The following is a 26635-nucleotide window of genomic DNA, read 5'->3' as shown; positions in this document are numbered from 1 at the left end:
GACCTTTGCCTTTCGCGGGCAAGTTTCACTTCAATATTGTTTTTAAATAATGAAAATATTAAGCGCTGCACAAGGTTTGAACACCTTAACCGTTACGCTGACACAGCTCGTCTGATTATAGAACACCATGAGGACAGTAACACATCACGCCAAATACTGACAAATACTGTTGGAATGACTATGAGTTACTCATGCTTCGTCGAAGTATAATAGGAAATAAAATATTACCACTGTTCTTTATTGCGAAAAAGCGGTTCGTGAGATTGATACAAACACCTTTCCTTGCTATCACCTGAATTAGGAGCTTTATTGCTTGTTTGGTTCAATTAATTAATAAAATATGAAGCAATTGGTATCAAGAATGCTTTTTCCAAACTTTCTATAAAAGAAAGTCTGCTATCAAGACATTGCTTTTCTTCTATTACTTTATTTATGGCTGAACGTTTCTAAAACTGAGGACACTCGTCCATGCTCTGCACCGCAGTCGAGGTATGGCAACGTCGTTCTCTGTTCATTGACTGTCTGTGTTTTGTGACGTCAGATGCTCAGAACAAACCTAAACTTGGCCGCCAACATATATGACGCGCACTATAGCAAAGGAGTTCTGCTCGCATGCTTCTGTAGTGAAACGGATCAGGCATAGTTTGTGGTCTTGTAGGCTATGAAGTCTTCTAGGCTATGATCATTATGAGAAATGCATTTTGTAGTACAATGATATGCGTAAAATTATATACATACTTACTTCGTGAACCGGGAGCCTACTGCTGTCTTTTCAATTCCAATGTGGTACTCCTTTCCTTTAACGTACAATTGAAGATCCTCCCAGACGGACAACTACAGATTATACAACTGAGAAACTGGACACTACAAGTTTATCATAATATCTCTATCCAGTTCTGAGAAATAATGGATGCATTTGTGTGACAAACAATTGTACTCCACTTTTGATACGTGCATAACGTAGGCTTGTAGTATTTTCCAGAAGAATGCTTACGATAGAAGAACGGGAGGCTGTTGTTAGTGCACGACTGCGTGGTTTATCTTATCTGAAGCTGTAGCAGGAGTTCACTAGAAAATTTCGTAAGCCAGCTGGAACAATAACGAACATCCGGTCACTTTCAATATGTTCTCAAAAGCTGAAAACGTTGTATCATGCTTCGGGAGACCTGTTGCATCACAACAGACAGTTAAGAGAGTTAGACAATACATCGAAATATGTCCGAATTCATCAGCTCCTCGCTTAAGCAATGATTTAGACGTGGCAAAACAAACGCTTTTGATCGTTCTACACTCAAGAACAAAGTATACCACAATAATATGCTTTACAAGCTAGACAACGAAGATTACACAGTTAGCAAAGCATGTATTTAACAGGAGCTGTAGGCAACGAACATTTCATAGACCACATTTTGTTTACTGATACCTCACACTCCTTGTCTGCGGATAAATTAAGAAATGCCAATGCACAAAATATTCCTAAATTTTTAAAAATGTAACAAAGATAACTGCGACGTATAGAGTAACAAACCACCTCACACCACCACTGAGTGCCAGAGAGACACACCAAAAGGGAATGTGTGATTTGAATTCACAAAGATTAATGTTTATGGCTCATCATGTTTACAGATATAATTACAGAAAATATTTACCTTGATATACTAGAGAAACTCCTGGAAACACAGCTTCAGCAAGAAGAGATTGTTAACATTGTTCTTTTCCGACATGTTGAAGCATCCCCTAATTATGCTCTCGTTGTAAGACAGTAGCTAAAACGAAAATTTTCCTGAATATGGGTCGCTTGAGCATATATAATGTCAAGGACGTACAAGAAAAAAGTTAGGAATTTCCAGAACGTAAAAACTCAGATGCGTGATGCAAAGTCGGTATTACAAAAGATCAAAATATATTCAACTCTGTCCGTCAGTGATGGGAACAATGGTTCGAAATTGACGGACGTCATGTTGAAGTGCGATGAAAATTTGTACATACATTGGCAATAAATAATCATGTGTGTTATATAAATGCATCCACTATTTCTGAGAAAAAGATTAAGGGTTTACGGCAACCCTAGATACTACTGGTCAGTCAACGATTAAACGTTATGAAGTAGTTGACGTAATACCTACACAAAAAGAAAGAGAACTGGGAGTTTCAAATAACGAATTAAATATTTGACATATTTGAACTACTTCATTACCTCTGCTTTCAATTCCTTAGACGTGGTAAATTTGGAAACTAATCTCTTAGCAAAGAAACGCTTACAACTGGTTTTCGGTGACGATGTGTTACTTTAGATGGGGTATGAGTTCCTGGCATCACAAGGAGAACTGAATAGCAATACTATCAGTGGGAGAAACCGACGGCCCTGCACGGAAGACAGATTTAATTTGCTGGAAAAATTATGACCTTTCTTTTCCAGCACATAAAAGTTATTTTGCAGAGGGTACACAGTGAATACTGAGAAAAGGTTTCTGAAACAAAGGTACAAAATGTTATGTGAGAAGAGGTCCGATATGGGAAAGAAAAACTCACGCAGTCCATCTTCAGTAGAAGAAAAACAGATTTTTTTTTTTTTTTTACTGTTGACTCCGTTTTTCACGGTATCATATTCCGACGCTTAGACAAAGTTACAGAAATAAAATACTACAATGGCCCTCATATCTTGCTCCTGCATCACTAAATCCTCTAATATAATAATTTTAAGACTAGTTTGCAGTACTACATTGTCTTAAAAGTCGTAGTCCACCAAAATAATCGCAACACAAGAGAAAGTCACTGAAAGACATAATTTAATGCCCTCTGTCATGCCACTGCTTATATCTAGAGACCAATTTTAGAAAATGGTTCTAAGCACTATGGGACTTAACATCTGAGGTCATCAGTCCCCTAGACTTAGAACTACTTAATGCTAACCCACCAAAGCCAACACACACATCCATGCCCAAGCCAGTATTCGAACCTGCGACCGTAGCAGCAGTGCGGTTCCGGACTGAAGCGCCTAGAACCTCTAGACCACAGCGGCAGGCAAAACCAATTTCAGACTAAGTATTATTCCCCTTGGGTATTAAAGTAATTTTTATAAGCATTCTAAGCCGCACACCTAAATTGTTTGCGATTTTAATGTATTTAGGAAAAAGTATTTTCAGCCATCCTACAGCTAGAGTTATCGTTCCTGAGATTTTGTCGTTTGGAAACTACACTCCTGGAAATTGAAATAAGACCTCCGTGAATTCATTGTCCCAGGAAGGGGAAACTTTATTGACACATTCCTGGGGTCAGATACATCACATGATCACACTGACAGAACCACAGGCACATAGACACAGGCAACAGAGCATGCACAATGTCGGCACTAGTACAGTGTATATCCACCTTTCGCAGCAATCAAGGCTGCTATTCTCCCATGGAGACGATCGTAGAGATGCTGGATGTAGTCCTGTGGAACGGCTTGCCATGCCATTTCCACCTGGCGCCTCAGTTGGACCAGCGTTCGTGCTGGACGTGCAGACCGCGTTAGACGACACTTCATCCAGTCCAAAACATGCTCAATGGGGGACAGATCCGGAGACCTTGCTGGCCAGGGTAGTTGACTTACACCTTCTAGAGCACGTTGGGTGGCACGGGATACATGCGGACGTGCATTGTCCTGTTGGAACAGCAAGTTCTCTTGCCGGTCTAGGAATGGTAGAACGATGGGTTCGATGACGGTTTGGATGTACCGTGCAATAATCAGTGTCCCCTCGACGATCACCAGATGTGTACGGCCAGTGTAGGAGATCGCTCCCCACACCATGATGCCGGGTGTTGGCCCTGTGTGCCTCGGTCGTATGCAGTCCTGATTGTGGCGCTCACCTGCACGGCGCCAAACACCCATACGACCATCATTGGCACCAAGGCAGAAGCGACCCTCATCGCTGAAGACGGCACGTCTCCATTAGTCCCTCCATTCAGGCCTGTCGCGACACCACTGGAGGCGGGCTGCACGATGTTGGGGCGTGAGCGGAAGACGGCCTAACGGTGCTCGGGACCGTAGCCCAGCTTCATGGAGACGGTTGCGAATGGCCCTCGCCGATACCCCAGGAGCAACAGTGTCCCTAATTTGCTGGGAAGTGGCGGTGCGGTCCCCTACGGCACTGCGTAGGATCCTACGGTCTTGGCGTGCATCCGTAGGTCGACGGGCACGTGCACCTTCCGCCGACCACTGGCGACAACATCGATGTACTGTGGAGACCTCACGCCCCACGTGTTGAGCAATTCGGCGGTACGTCCACCCCGCCTCCCGAATCCCCACTATACGCCCTCGCTCAAAGTCCGTCAACTGCACATACGGTTCACGTCCACGCTGTCGCGGCATGCTACCAGTGTTAAAGACTGCGATGGAGCTCCGTATGCCATGGCAAAGTGGCTGACACTGACGGCGGCGGTGCACAAATGCTGCGCAGCTAGCGCCATTCGACGGCCAACACCGCGGTTCCTCGTGTGTCCGCTGTGCCGTGCGTGTGATCATTGCTTGTACAGCCCTCTCGCAGTGTCCGCAGCAAGTATTGTGGGTCTGACACACCGGTGTCAATGTGTTCTGTTCTCCATTTCCAGGAGTGTATTAACACTTTAGAAGGCTTTCAGGTGCAAAGTGACGTAAACTTATCAAAGTACGACTAGTGACATACAAAATTGAAAGTAGAAAATGATTGAGATAAGGAATTTAAGAAATAAATGCTTTCCCGAAATTAAAGAATGAAAGATATCGGATCTCTTCCTGAAAGTAATTCAAATTAAAAAGGAGTAAGACAAGTTTTATTAGTTTTATGAACTCACGTTCGGATGTTGGCATTTAATTGTTGATTACAATGTCTTGGGTAGTTCGTACGTTACTATACAGTTGGTAGTTAACAAAGTTTGTGGATTGGTTGGAAGCTGGCTATCAAGTCACCTAAACTTGCTCTAGAATTTATTTATGTGTTCCGTAAATCTAAAGTACTGCAAAAAAGATTTAGTTTTCTCTCCACAACGACGTACGGTTGTAACACTATGATTGAATCTACGAAGGTGTTGCTTGATATTTCAATGGTCAAATTAAAATCTTCCAATAGCCGTAAAACTTCTTGACGTTTTATATTACGAAAATAACGAAATTGATATCTGGAAGAAATACAAACTGCCTATTAGATGTCAAACTGGCGAAGTCATCGTATATCAAAGGGAAATCCTAAGTGAACAAATATCTATCTATCGAGTTATCTAATTTACTTGTCAGGGAGATCAACGTAAAGGGAAGGGCATTGTTTATTTGAGTAAAGCTAATATTGCCGTAACCGAGCAAGAAAGAGTTGTGTAGTATATTGTGAAGAACGACGATGCGAAATGATAACTGCAACGAAGCAGTAGATTTTATAAAATGACATAAAAATCTATCTCATGCCACCCATGACGAACAACTACATTTATGAAAGTAGACCGTAAGCATCTGGCTGAAGTGAACTTCAAAATTATGTTTCAGTTTACTGCCGGCGGTATTATGAAAAGAGTACGTAGCTCTTACCGACTGGGCCTCAGAGTAGAGCATTACACTTCAGTGGTGTTTTATGGAACTACCCTACCATCACCGGAACTAAGGTGAGGAACGCTTTTATTGCTTTTGGTCGATAAATCGCTTCCATCAAGAGCGGATGGTGTGAAAGAAACGGTCGAACGCACTGTGGATAGCTATGGGTCCGGAGTCGTTCGTGATATAAATCGTGACAGTCAGCATTGAAGATAGAGGCTATATGCTTGCTTATGTTCCAATCCTGTAAAGTATATCTCAGCCACTAACTAGACATCAGTTTTTCCTGAAAGTTTATCTATACTCCTATATGAAAACAAGGCATTGTTCAACGTTGTTACCAAAAATCAAGACAAGCTTTTGGCCGACCCGATAATCTAACAAGCACTCAGACGTGCATAGGCTACGTATATCTTACATGAAAAGTAATGCCACAGAATTTTTTTATTCTGCTCTCAATATTGGTTAAGATATTGCACGTCATCTACTTTACTCGGTTGCTCCAAATATAGCGTGTAAGGTGGCGTGTAACGTAAATATGTCGCTGCACCAAAACAGCGTGTTGTAATCGGGTTTTTAACAGCAGGAAACATCTACACACGGAGCTCCCTCTCCACACCGCAGGTGAACTGTGCGACATCTGAAACAGTCCGACGCCTTGGGTTCACTAACATTGACCACTCTCAAGACTGTCCCGACTTAATCCCATTCGATTTTCATCAGTTTCCAAAACTTAAAGACCTCCTGCGAGGACTTCACATTGATAGTAACGAAGCGGTGCAAGCGGAGGTGAGATAGTGGCTTCGTAAACGAAGTCAAATTCTACGGTAACGTTATCAACAGATTGGTCTGTCATAGGGAGTAATGTCTTCGTGAACATGGGGACTGCGATAAGAAATAAATATGTAGGCGTTAAGAATAAAGATGTAGAATTTTAATAAAGTTAGTTTTATTTAAAGGTCTTTGAGAGGTTTCACATAAGAAATTACGAGGAATTAATTTTCAGTGTACACTCATAATATATGAGTATATAATTTATAAATGCGTATACCACGTGTTCAAAAATTAGACGACTAAACTTCAGGAATAGATTCCTCATATAACAGCAAGAAAGAGGCCATCTCAACATAGGTCTGGAACTGCATCATTACAGACTAATTCGATCTTCAGATCCTGCTAACTTCATTGTATGTCTGCTACGCCAGCTGGTACACTCTGATTACGTATCGGAGGAAATGTGCAGAAAGACCTCTCCCTCGCAGAATGGAGGCCTCCGCTCGTTGATTCTTTAAATTCTGCACTGGATTAAAAAAGAATGGTGTACTTCCTAGTCTCTGCAAGGCTGCTACAATTAGTGGCTGGAATGTAGGTTCAAGCGCAACAGCAGGCGAATACACCAGAGATCTGACAAGAGAACATCTATGGTTTAAGTTGGTTGAACGGCTTCGCAAACAAACGGTCAATCTCTGCCGATGTAGCTTTCAGGAATATGTGGTATGAGGTGCTCCAGGAGGACGGACTGAAATGTGAGGGAGCATCATCTTGCATGAAATACAATTGCCAAGAGTATCAAGTGGCATGTCTTTTAAGTACTCAGGCACTCATAAACCGGTATAGTTCTGTCCAGTAAGTATCCCTAAGAGGACATAGGGCCCTAACGAGCAATCACCAATAATGGTTGCCCAGCCGGCCGCTGTGTCTGAGCGGTTCTACGCCTTTCAGTCCGGAACCGCGCTGCTGCTACTGTCGCAGGTTCGAATCCTGCCTCGGGCATGGATGTGTGCTCCGTCCTTAGGTTAGTTAGGTTTAAGTAGATCTAAGTCTAGGGGACTGATGATCTCAGATGTTAAGTCCCGTAGTGCTTAGAGCCATTTGAATTTGAATGGCTGCGCAGATGATAATGGCGACACCTGTTCGTAAAGGTGATTGGATAGTTATTTAGCAATTTTTGCCTTTTCACACTTGCTAGTTAGCCAAATTCTGGATTCCCTTTTATGTGTCACTTCATCTGTGAATAAAACAACAGCTCCCTCGTAGTCATTTCTATAAAACACTGCCAGAACTTTACTCTTGGTGGATGATCCACAACAGGCAAAACAATTGTACTCAGAAGGTGGTACGGACACATGTGTACGATCTGCCATTGCTACCCTTACAATTTGACGATCCCTGCGGCCTTCTGTGCTGTATGGACGTCCAATGCTTCGCGGCCTTCTGTGCTGTATGGACGTCCAATGCTCCGTCTGCTGATGTGAGAGAATTCACGTGACGACTGATATCGTCATCATCGCACAACTGACGCAGCACATTCATCTTGTGTGGCAGATATCCAAAGGACCATCCTGTCACTCGGAAGGCCACAGTTTGATCCCTGTCGGACTTTCTAGGTTGGTTGTAGGAAGCCAGAGTGCGTCTCCTTGGCACGGTTGCCTGTTTTACTTCACACATTTGCACAACACTGAGCCGCAGTCCCTATGATACGATAGACAGAAATGCTCTGGTAGTTGTACCACTAGGCGATCTGTTTCGGGACGACGCCGAAACTACTATCAGTACATCTAGTATCCCGGAGATGGCATATGCCGTCGTCGTGTCAAAATCGACATCATCCTTCCACGTGTTCTAACATTTCTCTGGCAGTGAGGATAAAATGAGTAGGTCTTCCTCTCTTTATGGAATGAAGTAAAAGGTCGCAACAGACTCTTGCTTATTGCTAAAACGTATTGACTAGAATAGATAACAGAAGTAATTACTAATAACGCAAAGATTTAAATTGGTTATTGAACATACACGATAATACCTTGGCACATGTAGAAGGAACCGGAAAGGAAACGATAATAATACAATTAGCTATGTCCACCTAAGCCGCCGTTGAATACTGAATTAGTTAACAGTTTAAAGGAAAGACCCCAAATGCACATATTTGCACTAGGTCTCTCGTTTAAGCTCGCATTGATTTCAAATGGGTGATTATGGGTGAAACTGTGAATTAATTCATGAAAGCAAGTTTTTAATTCGAAAGAAATAACTTCGCATCGGCTGTCTTCATGATGTGCATTACTGCTGATTGTGCTTTCCATCGTTACAAAACACTAACGCAGAGAATGGTGGCAATGGTAGCTGAAAGTTAAAAAGTTTGGAATCAGAGTCAGTAATCGGTTCTATGACAGTTTCAAAACGACCATTAGCTAAAGCGTTGTCTGATGAAAGCGCAGAAAAAGGTCAAGTGTTTCCATCCGAAGCTGTAGCATCCACCGTGTATATTCTCTCCATCTCAAAATTTTGCTGGATCTGCCAGCTGTGGCCTTTCAGTTTCCTGTCCAGGCAAAAATTCAGAAAGATATCAGCAATCTCCCTCGTATTAAGGTATCTGCTATGATTAACCATTAGCACATATACCTATCTACGATTTGTAATTAAGCAAAGTTTAGCAACTTGCTTCAAATTTTCAGAAATTTAAAACCGTGCATTTGACAAAACGAAAAGATATAATATGCTATGACAATAATATAAATGAGTCGCAGTAGTTGGAATCGCTTAACTCATACAAACTCATACACTTTGTAGGCGTACAAAACGGAATGATCACATAGCTTCAGTCGTATGTAAAGCAGGTTGCAGGCTTCGGTTTGTTGGCAGAATACCGAGGAAATGCAATCAGTCTATAAAGGAGTGTCACCATCCTATAATGTTCCTACACTTGTGTTACCTATACCAAATAGCACTAACAGAGGATATTGAATGTATGCAGACAAGGGCAGCAGGAATGGTCAGACGTTTGTTTCATATCTGGGACAACATTTTAGAGATTCTGAAGAAACTGAGATGGCAGAACTTGAAGACAGATATAAACCATCAGAAGAGATCCTACTAACAAAGATTCATGAACAGGCTTTAATTTGTGACTCTAGGAATACACTACAATCCCCTGCTTATCAATCTCATAGTGCTCTTGAGGGTAAGGTCAGATTAATTACAGTAGGCACAGACATCTAAACAATCAACCTTCCAGAGGTGTATACTTGAATGGAATGGGAAAAACTCCAGTAAGTCGTACAGTCGGACACACCCTGTGTTACGCACATCACAGTGATTTCTAGAGTATATATGTGTATGCAGACGTAGAAAACAGTTTCGGCCTCGGTTGCCTGAACTGATCAACACAAGTGCTTTACTTTATTTTGGATCTGAATCCGGACCAATGTCTCTAGCTGAAGAATCAAAGTTCCTGTTTTCTGCACGGATTGGAAATCGTTAGAGTTGGACAGAGTTACCTTAGGATCATTTCTGCTAGGAGCCTTCTTGGATGAAATGAAAATTCGTCGTTTAATGATTACCTATTTGGTGAGCACCTTCTACTTCTTAGTCAGAAGTGCCCTATTTAAGGAATGTGGGAACAACGGTGAAAGCTACCAGTAGTTCCCGACTTTTAAGGCAAGGAGAAAGCGTTTTTACGTAATTTGTTAAAATGTAAAAAATCCGGCAACCCCATAGATTGGCCACATACATAAATTTTGATGACTATTCTCGTTTCGGTTGTCAATGCAATACCCTCACACCACGCTCATGTAAGCTACACTCTGAGAAAGTCTAGAAATGACTGGAAGAACCATATATTGCACCTACATGCAATTGCATAGAAGATAAGCCCCGTGAAGATATCTCTTTATTGCACTTGCCTTTATACAGCTGCAAGTTTGTGCATAATATGATTTCTACTCATACATCTAGTTTTTGTTCATCTGCATCTCATGTGAGCATTTTCGTATCTGACGTTACCACTAAGTATTTTATTCAACTTATCTCTCTTACAAGTGCAAGTTATTGTATGGTATGGTTATTACTAGTATATCCAGTTTGTGTTCAACCAGAATCTAATACGAGCATGATCTGAGGATAGTTGCAACATAAAAGCTGTTAGAAAATGCAATTTTTTTATATTTGAATAGACCTACTAAGGTTATTCCGGCTTTTGATGTGTTTAAGCAGTCTCTCAATAACGCTTCCAAGAAAGCCATTCTGCGTTTTTAGAGGCAGTTCATTGTCCACACCAATACCTCACTTCACGAGTCGCTGCATAACTGTTACAAGAATTAGATACATATAATTGGCCTGTCGCATTACCTTCGAAGGCTCTTTCAGTGACAATGTTTAAATATTCCCTATATTAATTGGAATTATTACGGTTTTTTTTTGGCGTGGAAACGCTATTTGGAGTAGAGGAACTACTTATTAGAAACAGACAATCAGGCCGTAAGCTGGCTACCGGCTGGAAGCCGTGATACTGGCAGGATAGCACGCTGCGCAGTTCGTGTCTTAGCTTTCGGTTTTGATGTAAGGCACATCCACCTGGCCGATGTACTGACTTGTAGCTTTAGTGGGGATTAGGAGTTCACTGAAATCATACAATCAGGTGATGATGTTCAGTGCATTGCACATAGTGATACCATCAGTATTTGGGAATATTAAGGGGCAGCAAAGATGGGATCAAATGCTCAGGAGTATGTACGATCAACTTCTTAGTGTGTAGCAAATTTATAGATATCTTCTTGACAACAGTCCACTATTTTATTGGTCAAATTACGAAGCGAATTGAAAGAATTTTCTCACCAGAGAGCTAATTCCATATGCATTTAAGTACTTGCACGGCATTTTTTATAAACGTTATTTGGGTTCTTTTAAGATATTTACAAATATTTAAAAGTACCTTACCCGTTCGTTGAGTAATTTTAGGACTTCAAAAATGTAGTCAAGGAATGTCACGAATGTTTTTCTGTAAAAACCAACCGCAATTCATGTCGTGGTTTCTTGCTCTCCAGTCAGATAGAGAGGCAGATGGACGAATTGTTTATGGATTATTCAGCCTGCTTCCACGCACCAAGAGTGGTAGTATGCGTATCTCTGTTGTGGGGGATGCTTGGAAATGGTTTTTGTAACTTGTTTCCGTCAATGATCTGACTACAAATTAGACAATTCTGTAAATTTACAAAGTGTTTCGCCACTTTGACCCTCCAAGACATTAGTAAGTGATAATGCATCTACTCTTGCTTCTAGATAATTAATGAAATGCTCTTCTGGTGGTGACGCACATCGACATTCATGAATCTGTTAACCAGAACCATAAATTTGTGCTGACAATTTATCATAACCAATCTCAGAAAAACTCAGATAAATCCATCACATGGATTTGTTCTGCTTTGCGGTCTGTTACTCATGAGGTGCATATGACCATCCCTGCGAAATTAGTGCTTATGTACCGTATTAACTCACCGATATCTAACGTTTGTTCCGTCAGTAACATTTCCCATAAGAAATTAGATTCTCTCATGATTAAAAGAAACTGGAGGAAGGTGATTAATAACATTTATGTAAGTCTGCAGGCTTTCGTGGCCAGTGTCACTGAATAACATTTGTTTAGCACAGAGACAGGAGGCACCGAAATATAACCTCATTAAGGGTTGGAGGTATTTATTTTTGTGCTGAACTTCTTAGCTCAAGCAAAGAGAGTAGAGTAAGTTTGTTTCGTTGGATTGTTTCTGATTATAAACATGCCCAACTCATTTACCACAGTAGTTAAATTTTTGCTAAGAGTAAATTCTATAGAGTTCATCTTCGTCAGAACAAGATTAGGTTCCTTCTAATGAATTGGAGACAATAGAAGCTCAATTAAAGAAAAAAAGAAGATACTCGGAATGGAAGAAGTGACGTGTGTACTGCTTCGAGACGAAGGTAAAAGTGTGGTGTAATCTTGTTGTCTGTTTAGCTAGTCAACTGCTCCCTTTGAATCCCAGGAAGAGACAAGTGTGCTACCCATAGCGACAATTTTACAGCATTACGCAGTAGTACACCACCGATAACAGAAGGTTGGCCATCCAGTGGCAAGTGGATGCAGTGACCATTATCCAAAGTGACTCTAAGCGCGTGTGTGATTCTCTATCCTACGAACTAACATACCTGAGAAGAGCGTAGCTTGAATTTGATGTTCCTACAGAATTCGTGGGCAAACTGACATTAGTGATCACAATAATTGGCGCTTGCTGGACTTCTTTTGTGGGCACCTTAGTGTGTTGTCTATACCATCATTTATTTGGCGCTATCCACTATGCTGTAGGTAACTGTGCGTGTTACGTTGTTTCAGGTTTCAGCTAATCACGATGTTATTTAAAGAGCTTACCATCTCCAACGTGGCTAAATTACATTGACAAAACTGTTTTGGCCACAGTTACAAGGGCAGGGTGGCCAAGTTCCTTACTACTGGGTTTTGAGCCTCATGGGTAATTTATGAATATTATATGTGCTGATTATTTCGAACTTATTTTGTACTTAGGATAAAACGTAAGTTGAATTTTACCTCCTTCTGCTTTAGTTTAAGCCATGTGAACATTTTCTTTAGTTTTTTCGTACAACTAGCCTGAGTTTTCATAAAATGAAGCAACGTTCGTTGGTTCACTTTCCATAGGTTGGGATTTGATTTCTACCTAATTCCATGTTTGGCTATTTGTTACGAATGCCGGGCTTTTTAATGAGACATTGGCTGCCAATCTGTGAGGGTTGAAATAACTTTTATCTCGTTCATCTCATTTACGTAGAGAATAGACTTCACATTTTTCTCATACCTGCTCATTGCCTATTGCGATCTAATGTGCTTGCAGGTGTTAACTGGCGTGTATATTGATGCTTCATGTATGATTCTGTAAGACAACTGCAATGTTTTTCTCTCTATTGTAGTTGCTCCTGAATTCATACAGCGCTTTAATGAATTTATTATATGACAGAACCACCTGTGTGTTTATACAAAGCCATTTTGTGAAATATTCATTTACTACTGATCAAATTTGAAATAGTATATGTTTATCACAAATCGTCTTAGATTACCATTTACGTATGCACGCTTTCGCCGAATACATAATTATGTCTTGGGGATTTCAGTTGTAAAAGTAAACCCAACAGTAATGCGTAACAACTCTCCTTTTGAGGGTGGCACTGCAGTTAGATGAGCTTTTGCATGACAATTTCGCGCTTACGGAGAGTACAGAAGATTCTGTTTATCACTACTAACTAAACCAATATAGAGTCCCCGTAATGACCCATAGGTTTATTACTGTGTAGTTTGGCCTAATCTGTTTTCTTTACTGGTTGCATGCAGTAACTTACATGCCTCATTATATTTAATTTGAGAGTAGTTGTATAATTGGGGAAATGAATGAAATCTGTGGAAGAGGCTAATAGCTGCGAGCATCTACCCAATGGCATTTTTTGAAAACTCTCGTTGTACCACAACCGTTAACCCGAGTTTTCTGTAATCTACTGTGATGCTTGACTCTTCCGGTAATCGACCTATGAATCCTTGCTGAATGGGAAGATGTTCTCCCACATAACGTAAGCACCTGAAAAAGAAAGTGTATAGATGGGCTTTCTTATCAGAGGGTATGTGGACATCGATTAAAGGGGAACAGTGGCTGACTGGATGAACGTTACTACACTAAAACAGTTAACATATTTTATGAAAGTGATACTTCACAAGACGTAAGCATTTAGAGAAGGTCATACTTAGTTCCACAGCCACGGGCTGCCAGTAAATAATTCTGCATTACAATCGGTTGCAATTCTCAGATCATCGTCAAGTGCCTTAAAGTTTTTAAACTAGCTCACAATGCATTACAAAAACTGTGACACCAAATACGAAGGTGTGTTGGATTGCAACCTCTCCGAATTTTTATGTGAAATCACGAAAAGCTTTTGCAATAAAACAAAAGTTATTAACGTTTTTCATCTCTATGCTTCGTGCCTAGGCATTTGCAGCCCTCTGGCGTAGATGGATGTGAAGTTTAGTGTTTCACATGGCGGTTAACTTAGCTATGTCGGTTCGTGAGAAACAGCGTGTTGTAATCGAATTGCGAATTCTAAACGTTCGTCCACACATGGAGCACCCTCTCGTTCAACATGTGAGTGCCAGACCACACACGAGCGCTGCGACATCTGCAGAAGCCGGACTTCTTTAGTTCACTGTCATGTATCATACGCCATACAGTTCCTACTTGGCCACATGCGACTTTCTTCTGCTTCCAAGCAGAAGTGATGCTATGGGTCCTTCAGGAAAGTCAAGCATTGTACAGCGGTGGCATCAGTAAACTGCTCTCTCGTTGCGATATACGGATTCGTTACCAGGATGAATATCTTGAGAAGCAAAAATGTCGACATGATGAAGAAAGACGTAGTAAGTTAATAACGTTTGATTTATTTGGAAAGGTTCGAGAGTTTCACATAAAAAGCCCAGAAGCATTACTTTTCGGAACGCCATCGTAGCATACAGTCCACCATACTTGACCTACGATGATTTCTACTTCATTAGAAGAAGATCGATGATACTACAAACAGCATAGTGAACGCATTATTGTGGCCAATATATATACGAGGCCCACACCTACTACAGTAGTACAAGTTTATAGGCCAAATAGCTCTGCAGATAATGAAGAAATTGAGGAAATGCATTATGAGATAAAAGAAATTATTCAGGTTGTAAAGGGAGACGAAAATTTAATAGTCATGAGAGAAGGAAAAGGGAGAGAAGGAAAAATAGTAGGTGAATATGGATTGGGACTAATAAATGCAAGAGGAAGCCGCGTGTTTGCATTGTGCACAGAGCATAACTTAATCACAGCTAACACTTGGTTCAAGAATCATGAAAGAAGGTATCAGATAGATTAAATAATGGTGAGACACAGATTTAGGAACCAGGTTTTAAATTGTAAGACATTTCCAGGGGCAGATGTGGACTCTGACCACAATATAGTAATTATGAACTGTAGGTTAAAACTGAAGAAACTGTAAAAAGTTGGGGATTTAAGGAGATGGGATCTGCATAAACTGAAAGAACCAGAGGTTGTACAGAGTTTCAGGGAGAGCATAAGGGAACAATTGACAGGAATGGTGGAAAGAAGTACAGTAGAAGAAGAATGGGTAGCTTTGAGGGATGAAGCAGTGAAGGCAGCAGAGGATCAAGTAGGTAAGAAGACAAGGGATAGTATAACTGCTTGGGTAACAAAAGAAATATTGAATTTGATTGATGAAAGGAGGAAATATAAAAGTGCAGTAAATGAAGCAGGCAAAAAGGAATACAGACGTCTCAAAAATGAGATCAACAGGAAGTGCAAAATGGCTAAGTAGGGATAGCTAGAGGACAAATATAAGGATGTAGCGGCTTATCTCACTAGGGGTAAGATAGATACTGCCTACAGGAAAATTAAAGAGACCTTTGGAGAAAAGAGAACCACTTTTATAAATATTAAGAGCTCAGATGGAAACCCAGTTCTAAGCAAAGAAGGGATAGCAGAAAGGTGGAACGAGTATATAGAAGGTCTATACAAGGGCGATGTACTTGAAGACTATATTATAGAAATGGAAGAGGATGTAGATGACGATGAAATGGGAGATACGATACTCCGCGAAGAGTTTGACAGAGCACAGAAAGACCTGAGTCGAAACAAGGGCCCGGGAGTAGACAATGTTCCATTAGAACTACTAATGGCCCTGGGAGAGCCAGTCCTGACAAAACTCAACCATCTGGTGAGCAAGATGTATGAGGCAGACGAAATACCCTCAGACATCAAGAAGAATATAATAATTCCAATCCTAAAAAAAAAGCAGGTGTTGACGGATGTGAAATTACCGAACTATCAGTTTAATAATTCACAGCTGCAAAATACTAACGCGAATTGTTTATATACGCATGGAAAATCTGATAGAAACCGACTTCGGGGAAGATCAGTTTGGATTCCGTAGAAATGTTAGAACACATGAGGCAATACTGACCCTACGACGTATCTTAGAAGCTAGATTAAGGGAAGGCAAACCTACGTTTTTAGCATTTGTAGACTTAGAGAAAGCCTTTGGCAATGTTGACTGGAATACTCTCTTTCAAATTCTAAAGGTGGCAGGGATAAAATACAGGGAGCGAAAGGGCTATTTAAAATTTGTACAGAAACCAGATGGCAGTTATAAGAGTCGAGGGGCATGAAAGGGAAGCAGTGGTGGGTAAGGGTGTGAGACAGGGTTGCAGCCTCTCCCCGATGTTATTCAATTGTATATTGAGCAAGCAGTAAAGGAAACTAACGATAATTTCGGAGTAGGTAGTAAAATCTATGGAGAAGAAATAAAACCTTTGAGATTCGCCGACGACGTTGTAATTCTATCAGAGACAGCAAATGACTTATAGCAGTTGAATGGAATGGACAGTAAATTGAAAGGAGGATATAAGACGAACATCAACAAAAAACTGAGCGAGTTGGCGCAGTGGTTAGTACACTGGACTCGCTTTCGCGAGGACGACGGTTCAATCCCGTCTCCGGCCATCCTGATTTAGGTTTTCCGTGATTTCCCTAAATCGTTTCAGGCAAATGCCGGGATGGTTCCTTTGAAAGGGCACCGCCGATTTCCTTCGCAATCCTTCCCTAACCCGAGCTTGCGCTCCGTCTCTAACGACCTCGTTGTCGACGGGACGTTAAACACTAACCACCACATCAACAAAAGCGAAACGAGGATAATGGAATGTAGACGAATTCACTTGCGTGATGCTGAGGAAATTAGATTAGGAAATGAGACACATAATGTAGTAAAGGAGTTTTGCAATTTAGGAGCCAGATAACTGATGATGGTCGAGGAAAGGGAAAATATAAAATGTAGAATGGTAAGGAAAGCATTTTGAGGAAGAGAAATTAGTTAACATCGAGTATAGATTAAGTGTCAGGAAGTTGTTTCTGAAAGTATTTGTATGGAGTGTACTCACGTATGGAAGTGAAACATGAACGATAAATACATTGGACAAGAAGAGAATAGAAGCTTTCGAAATGTGGTGCTACAGAAGAATGCTGAAGATTAGATGGGTAGATCACGTAACTAATGAGGATTATTGAATAGAATTGGGAGAAGAGGAGTATGTGGCACAACTTGACAAAAAGGTGGGACCGGTTCGTAGGAAATGTTCTGAGGCTTCAAGGGATCACAAATTTAGCATTGGAGAGCAGCGTGGAGGATAAAAATGGTAGAGGAAGACACTAAACAGATTCAGAAGGATGTTGGTTGCAGTAAGTAATGGGAGATGTAGGAGCTTCCACAGGATAGGGTGGCATGGAGAGCTGCATCAAACCAGTCTCAGAACTGAAGACCACAACAACAACAACATGCAACTTTAATGTTAAATCCGAACAACGACAGTCAATTAAGACACATAAGTACATATTTTTACATAAATATAGTTGAAATTTGCCATCAGGCAAGATTAACCCTTTACGTTTCGATGCCACACTTATTTAAAATTGTTTGAAAGAGCCGCCCTACCTGAGTATGGAGACCAGAGTGAAGGGCATGCAGACGAGGCACAGCGAGAAGTCTGAGGCGGTGAGGTTGGCGATGTAGAGGTTCCGGGGCGTGCGCATGGCGGCGCGCCGCGCCACCACAAAGGCGACGGCGCCGTTGGCGGCCAGCCCCAGAGCCGCCAGCAAGCAGTAGGCGGCGATGAGCGCAGCCTCCGCGCCGGGGCCCACGTTGCGCGCCTCCCGTGACTGACGCAGCACGTCCATCATCTGCAAAAGACGTGGCGTGTCCATCACGTGGCACGTCCATCAACGTGGTCAATCCCCCACCTGCAGACCATGTGGTGAATACACCATCTGCAAACAACGTGGTGCATCCACCATTTACAAACAACACGGTTCATCCACCATCTGCAAACAATGTTGTGAATCCACCATGTGCAGACAACGTGGTGCATCCATGATTTGATAACATTGTCGCACATCCGTCATATGTAAACAAGGTGACACATCCACAATCTGCTAACAAAATGATGCATCCACCATTTGCAAACAATGTGGCACACCGATCATCTGCAAACTACATGCCATGTACATTATCTCTAAACTATGTGGCCTGCCCAGCATCTCCAAAGAATATGCACATGCTGCATTCACCATCCGCAAACAATGTTGCACGTGCATCATATGCAAACACTGTGGTGCATCCACCATCTGCAAAAATTTTACCACTTCCATTACCTATAAAAAAGGTGTTATGTCCATCATTAGCACACAAAGTCCCGTGTCCATCATCTATAAACAACCCAGCGCACTGTTAATTTCAAACAATACGACAATACTGAGCCATGTGTGCTTGGCCTTTAATTAATTTCGTCCCTCGTTGACGAGCCAGTGGCTCCATCGGTGGGGCCAAAAGGCGTGAAGTGAGCTTGTAGTGTGCGGAGCAAGTCAGCTGGGAACACAGGAGGTTTGGAGTTCTAGATAGTACACGAGAGTATCAACTGGCTCCTGCAAAGGAACCGGATGTCGGTTCTTACTTGCCCTGCAAAGCGGTTTCTCTGAGGAGGCACGATATTTTAGAAAACACACCAACCTCTTGGATGTTACACTCCTGCAAATTGAAATAAGAACACCGTGAATTCATTGTCCCAGGAAGGGGAAACTTTATTCACACATTCCTGGGGACAGATACATCACATGATCACACTGACAGAACCACAGGTACATAGACACAGGCAACAGAGCATGCACAAGTACAGTGTATATCCACCTTTCGCAGCAATGCAGGCGGCTATTCTCCCATGGAGACGATCGTAGAGATGCTGGATGTAGTCCTGTGGAACGGCTTGCCATGCCATTTCCACCTAGCGCCTCAGTTGGACCAGCGTTCGTGCTGGACGTGCCGACCGCGTGAGACGACGCTTCATCCAGTCCCAAACATGCTCAATGGGGGACGGATCCGGAGATCTTGCTGGCAAGGGTAGTTGACTTACACCTTCTAGAGCACGTTGGGTGGCACGGGATACATGCGGACGTACATTGTCCTGTTGGAACAGCAAGTTCCCTTACCGGTCTAGGAATGGTAGAACGATGGGTTCGATGACGGTTTGGATGTACCGTGAACTATTCAGTGTCCCCTTGACGATCACCAGAGGTGTACGGCCAGTGTAGGAGATCGCTCCCCACACCATGATCCCGGGTGTTGGCCCTGAGTGCCTCCGTCGTATGCAGTCCTGATTGTGGCGCCAAACACGCATACGACCATCATTGGCACCAAGGCAGAAGCGACTCTCATCGCTGAAGACGACACGTCTCCATTCGTCCCTCCAATCACGCCTGTCGCGACACCACTGGAGGCGGGCTGCACGATGCTGGGGCGTGAGCGGAAGACGGGCTAACGGTGTGCGGGACCGTAGCCCAGCTTCGTGGAGACGGTTGCGAATGGTCCTCGCCGATACCCCAGGAGCAACAGTGTCCGCAATTTGCTGGGAAGTGGCGGTGCGGTACCCTACGGCACTGCGTAGGATCCTACGGTCTTGGCGTGCATCCGTGCGTCGCTGCGGTCCGGTCCCAGGTCGACGGGCACGTGCACCTTCCGCCGACCACTGGCGACAACATCCATGTACTGTGGAGACCTCAGGCCCCACGTGTTGAGCAATTCGGCGGTACGTCCACCCGACCTCCCGCATGCCCACTATACGCCCTCGCTCAAAGTCCGTCAACTGCACATACGGTTCACGTCCACGCTGTCGCGGCATGCTACCAGTGTTAAAGACTGCGGTGGAGCTCCGTATGCCACGGAACACTGGCTGACACTGACGGCGGCGGTGCACAAATGCTGCGCAGCTAGCACCATTCAACGGCCAACACCGCGGTTCCAGGTGTGTCCGCTGTGCCGTGCGTGTGATCATTGCTTGTACAGCCCTCTCGCAGTGTCCGGAGCAAGTATGGTGGGTCTGACACACCGGTGTCAATGTGTTCTTTTTTTCATTTCCGGGAGTGTATTTGGCCGTTTGCACACTAGTGAAGGTGATCTGGTGGTGAGGTTTATGCAACCACCACTCATAACTAATAGCAGCTGAATAAAAATCATTTGCTTAAAATCTGATCAGTGAATTTTGGCTACATGTAGTTGCATATTTAATGAGTTTTAATTGTTTGCAAAATTCTCTATTTTGCTTTCTGCTCAATGAGAGTGGATTCACAGTTAATAGCAGCAGTATAAAAATAATTTTCTTAGAATCTGGTCAGTGAAATTTTGTTAACTATAGCTGCCCAATCAGTACTTAGTATTTTTTTTAAAAATCCTGTACTCTGTTTGTGCACTGAATGACATTGGGTTCATAATTCATGGCAGCTGTTTAAAAGTCATTGACTGAAATCTGACTAATGAATATTTGCTAACTGTAACTGTTTAGGCAGTAGCTGTTAACTTCTTTTAATCTATGTATTTTGTTGTCTACTGAAAATTAGTGGCATCTTAATTAATGCCTCCGGTTTATAAGTCTTTTGCACAAAACCTGATCAGTGAACGCTTGGTAAGTGTAGTTATCTGATTTTAAATCTATGCACGTTTGGTGTTTGGATAACGGAGGGTGGCTCATTTTTAGTGGCAGTTGTTTAAAAGTCATTTTTCCAAATTATCCTCCGTCAGTTTCACTGTTTGTTGTTTTTAAAACTCGTTTGACTTTGGCAAGAAATGTATTAAAGTTGATGAATGCTGAAGCAGTTCTGTTGGCAACCCACTCCTTGGATTAAGGCGACCCAATCCCAAATCTTATCACCCAAATCCCCAGTTATCAACTGGTAGCCAAGAGCGCAGTTACTTTCATTTTTCTGTTTAGACGCCGAAGGTGAAAGTGACCACCGTTTCTCTTCTTTAAAAGAATTCTCGGTTACTTCCTTACTCGTGTCAGCTGTAACTGTATTTGCTTAAGTACTTACAGTTATCCAGGTAGCAATCATCTGCATGGAAGCCTGTCCGTCCCCAGGGACAGGCTACCTCGGGAAAGATAACTTTTAGTACTACTTGCAAATTTGGCAGCAATCGGCGAAGCCACAGTGACGGAATTATTGAATGATCATCTCCGCGTCGCCGTGGGGAAGCCTTGGACTTCGGCGTCAGCTCCAGTGGTTCGGCGGCGTTGTCAGGACTATGGGAAAACGTGAACTTATTAGAGAACAGTGAGCCTACGTGCAAACAAGTGTATAGGATTCAAGCACGGGCCACACACACTATGAATCGTCTTGGCTTTTTAAAGCAGACATCCCTGTAGCTAGACGAATGTTCTGTTATTCATATCTTAATTAGTTAATTTAGGAGGTAGAGGTAGGTTTGAGTCTTCTCGCGTTAGTTGAACTAACTAATGTAAGCGAAAGGAACGCTGTAGTTGATAATCCGCGCCATCAGTAGACTGGGCCGGAAATGGAGGGACCAGTAAATGTGATCTCCTCAAATGCTTTTGCAAGGTTGGCAAACTATATGTAGTATGTACTGCACGGGATTAAAGAGCTTTCTACCGATCAGGTTGGCAATCTCAATTTGTGTTATGGGTAGCGTTTCGGTTTGAATTTCATGCTTACGCATTATGAATTTTACATCCTATTGTTCTTCAGCTTCTTAATCCTATAACCCATATTGTTCAAGCAGGATTTTCCCTAAAATTATAGGGAGCGAAGGACCGCTTCATGATTTGAGACAGCATTTAATTCAACTGAAGTTGTCATTCCGGTTCAGGCACGATTTGGAAGGCAAGCATTTTCGTCGTGTGAAATGTCAGCATGAGACCTTGCCTACATACATTGATGAGATCCGCAGTGCTGTGATAGCTCTGAGGTTGCAAGTAGTTGAAGGTGATGTGGTTAAGGCCATATTAGAAGGCCTGAAGCCTGTGGACTAGTTATGTTTGGCTTTTCCAGGAAATCTACCAGCTTAGATACCTTCGTTGCCAAGATGGAAAGATTAAGATTTTCTGATGAGTGGAACCGGCAGGAGGCTGCAGGCTTTGCGTTCGGTAAGGTTAAACTAGGGTCTGTTTCAGGTCTGGTGATAGTAGACATTTTGTGTGGTTACGTCCAGTGAAGTGGGGCTCGAGGCCTAACACCTACGGAATGGGGAACCCATTTTCCTGTTAAGAACTGCTCCAACATTTAGCGCAGTGTGAAGTCTGATGCTTCCTTAGGTGTGCGAGCTCTTGAATAATGAGCCTGTATGGGCTGATTTAGATTCTGGGAGCCCTGTTTCACTACGTAATATAACTGGTACCTGAAATTCTGATATTTATGAAGAATGCGTCCTCTATGTCACACATCTCATGTCAGTGGTCAATAGATAAGAGTTGCTACTGGTAGGGGAGTTTAGGGGCAAGTTAGGCGTACTGGATTTAAAAATGCGTGTCAGCTTTATTGTTGCTAGGAATCAGTCAGTTAACTTGATACTGGATTGTGATTTCATTTAGCTCACCGGCCTGGTTCTTGATTGTCAAGCTCGCACCTCTTCTTTCAAATTTAGCCCTTACGAAAGGATAACATTATATTGATGTCGTCGGTCTCAACCGATTAATAATGTTTATTTGGGGTCGTCAGAGTTTTCCAATGATCATTTGGAACCTGGCGAGGCTAGTAAACCGTTTTTCTTGTTCCTAAAGGACTAAGTCGCGATTATCGGTCGGTTGTCGATTATAGGGCACTCGACAGAAGGTCCTCTTGGAGTCATTTCCGTTGCCTGCCTTTGACAATTAAGCCAACAGGTTCGCAAGTGAACTGGATCTCAACCAAGCCTATCATCAGATACCCTTGACTGAAGTTTCCAAACCAGTGCCTTTTGTACTGATCTGAACCTTTACAAGTTTAATCGGGCTCCTTTCGGACCCTCTATGGGTGCGGCCTTGTTATCCCGTCTTTTGGACCATGTTTTGGAAGACCTTAAGTTCAAATTCGTTGCAACTATCTTAATAATTTGTTGGTTTACAATACCACGTTCGCAGAGCATTTGGACCACCTCAGAGAAGTTTTGTTTGTCTTGACGAGGCCAGGTTTACTGTCAAGCGCCCTAAGATTGTCTTGCCTCGCCTTCTACATCCTTTACACATCACTTGGTTTCTGCTGAAGTGGTAGACATTGATAAGGACCGGATACGTTTCTGGCGTAACTCCCAACTCCCCTTCCCACCCTCGTCAAGGAGCAAGAAGGGAGTGGCCAGATTTATTGAAATGGTAGTATTTACTTGTTCTTAATTTCGCCCAATTGCCAGTGCCTTTGAGTAAGTTGCGAAAGAAAGGCAAGGCCTCCCTTAGCGGGAAGAGTCGCCAGTGTCCTTTGAGGCAATTGAAGCCACACTTAGCAAACCTCTTGTGTTAGTTATCCCCGATTTTGGCAAGCCCTTTGTTTTTCCGATCGACGTATTGAATTATGTGGTAGTAGCGGTACTCCTCCAACAACATCAGGGGAAGTGGCGCATTGCGGAGCTTATCTGTCACTGAATTAAAATATCTTCGCCACGGAGAAGTATAAGTTCTTGCTAGAATGTAGGGAATTTGTGCTGGATGCTGATGACCTTGTGCTGAATTGGGTATTGGTCCGTCCCTGTAAAACTGTTGCTTGTTGGGGAGTCCGCATCTCCTAATTTTCTTTGGAAGTTCATCGTACCAGGGGCCCAGACAATAATGTGGCTGACACTTAAAGTCGCATATATGAACAATGTGACTCCTCACAAGACGTGGATGATGGTGGACAACTTGCCTTGGGAGCTGCTGTGTTGACAGAAGTTCCTGAACTCCTTTACTATCTCATGTAGAGACAGCAAAAATATTCTTTTATTTTCCAAATAAGAGAAACGCTTTTAAATGGCGATCACATTGACATGTTCTTAATAAACGTAATTTGCTTAAAATGTGGAAAGGCGAAAGCACGTTCAAAATTTGTTTACCTAAGCTATTGGTTCCCGCTGTTTTCAGTTATTTTCATAGCTCTAAGGTGGGCGGTCATCTCGTTTACCATAAGACTTTGAGCAGAAATAACAATATATGGATATAGATTGGTTAAGGGGGAAATTCAGGCATGCAAACAAGGAAAACCCAATTCTAACTCACAAAATGTTTCCTCTAATCTACTCATGAGAGTAGACCCATGTACTGCCTCTTTGTGGACAACGTTTGACTCCTTCCTAATACTCGGGGTGGCAGATAGTATTACATCTTGGTGGTTTTCGATGGTTTTTCCGTTTTAGCTGGTCGAGTCCCAGCTGTAGGGACATTAATGGCCAATCTCTACAGCAACTTACCAAATATTTGCCTTCTTTCGACCACCGATCACCCTAGTAGGTGATAATGCTCCAGCGTTTACATCTAGTGAATTCTGTATGTTTTCTTCCGATATTGATGTTAGAAATGTTACCACCACCCCCTACAGCCGTTTTTTGCAAAGTGCATGAATAGGACTTTGAAGGTCGCATTTACAATATTTCATGCAAGGACCCAAAAACGCTGAAACCTTCTGATTATATGGTTAAATGTTTTAGTTAATACTGCTCAGAATAAGGTCATGAAGGTCACTCCAGCCTTATTAATCGTGGCCTGTTCTATTAAAACTTCCTTGAGTAGTCTTTGGATCACTTATTAGCCGCTCCATGAACAAGACGATCCCCAAACCATCCAAAATAACTGGTAGAAAGCTATGTACGAGTAAAGCTCACGCGTGGAAGATCGGCACATAGATAGAGTTTTGGTTGAGATCATGTCTTTGTGCATTTATTTAATGTCAGAACCAAGGCTGCAGTAACCCCTTCCAAAATACGTGCTCTTCATTTTACAGGTTTCTGAGTACTGTTAATATCTTCACTCATTATGAGTTGGATGTGACGATCTCTGGAATAGATGTTAATCACGCGAAGTAGGATAGCTAGCCTCAACTTTACCTTCTACCCTTGGTAATGAACCTCAGGGGATGTCTTTGATTTTCAGTTGGTTAGGTTCAGGCTTGTGGGCTTGGCCTTCTATCGATGTTGCCCCTTTTTGATGACCTTCGTATTGACAACTTTGGAGGTACACCGATGGTGCCAACGATGGCGACAAAAGCCGCAAAGCTGGAAGATTTTGGGTAGTGAGCATGTGGTGTGCAGACCGAGTCGGACTGGGTGTAAGAGGTTTGCAATTCTGGATAGCACGTGAGAGAATGAATCAGCTGCTGTATATGTGCGAAGCCTGGATTTCATTCTTGGTTATCACCTACCCTGCGAAGCGGTTTCCAAGAGTGGGTATGACATACCAGCGACTTGGAGGTTATGTGGCTGTTTCGACGCTACTAATGTCTTGCTGGCTTAATAAGTGGAAGGACCTTGGCCATCCAGTCCAAGTTAAGTAACTTACGTGTATTTTCTTACCCCCTGCTCTTTGTCTTCCTTTCCCCTTCCCCTTGTGGGGTTATGCAACCACCACTCATAATCAATAACGGCATTTCATAAGTCATTTGCTTAAAATCTGATCAGTGAATTTTGGCTGACTGTAGCTGCTTATTCAGCAACTGTTAATTGTTTTTTTTTAAATTCTCTATTTTGATGTCTACTGAATGACAATCAATTCAGACTTTTTAACAGCTGTTAAAAAAATCATTTTCTTGAAATGTAGCTGCTTCTTTAGTGAATTTATATTTTTTTCAACTCTGTTTCTTGCTGTCCGCTGAAAGTCAGTGGGTATATAATTAATGGCTCCTTATATAAGTCATTTGCTTAAAATCCAATGAGTGAATTTTCGCAGACTGTTGTTTCTTGTTCAGTGACTATTACTTTTTAAAAAATATTCTTCATTATGCTGTGTGCTGAAGGACAGTGGGTTCGTAATTAATGTCAGCTGTTTGCAAGTCATTTGCTTAAAATTTGATCAGTGAATTTTGTCTAACTGCAGCGGCTTATTCAGTGACTGTTAACTGTTTTTAAAACACTTTAACTATGCTGTCTACTAAGTGACACTTGGTTCATAACGAATGGCAGCTGTGTATAGTTCATTCAGTTTCAAAATGCTCAGTAAATGTTGCTAATTGTAGTTAACTGTTTTTAAATTCTGTATTTTTAGTGTATCATTAGTGGCAGCTGGCTCATAATTTGTGACAGCTGTTTATGTCATTTCTGTAAAATGCGCTCAGTCAATTTTAGTGTTGATTCTTTTTGAAACTCGTGTGACCTTTATTAAAGATCGTGAATACTGAAGCAATTACGTAGAGAAATCAGGCATTCCTTTAGGGTGATCCTAAATCCTAGTTCTTAGTTCCCACAATCTGCAAAAAC

The 26635-nt window shown here is 42.2% G+C and overlaps 1 protein-coding gene across 1 annotated transcript in view; it reads right to left on the bottom strand.

Moving 5' to 3' along the window:
- LOC126354399 (neuropeptide Y receptor type 2-like) overlaps nucleotides 1-26635 on the bottom strand; it is a 659461-nt gene that overhangs the window by 205812 nt on the left and 427014 nt on the right. Inside the window, exon 3 of the mRNA XM_050004009.1 lies at nucleotides 17879-18123. Coding sequence (XP_049859966.1) covers nucleotides 17879-18123 — 245 coding nt within the window. The remainder of the gene's footprint in view (nucleotides 1-17878; nucleotides 18124-26635) is intronic.

Source organism: Schistocerca gregaria, chromosome 3 (assembly GCF_023897955.1).
Source record: "Schistocerca gregaria isolate iqSchGreg1 chromosome 3, iqSchGreg1.2, whole genome shotgun sequence".
Taxonomy (NCBI): Eukaryota; Metazoa; Arthropoda; class Insecta; order Orthoptera; family Acrididae; genus Schistocerca; species Schistocerca gregaria.
This window is presented reverse-complemented; position numbering and strand designations above follow the sequence as displayed.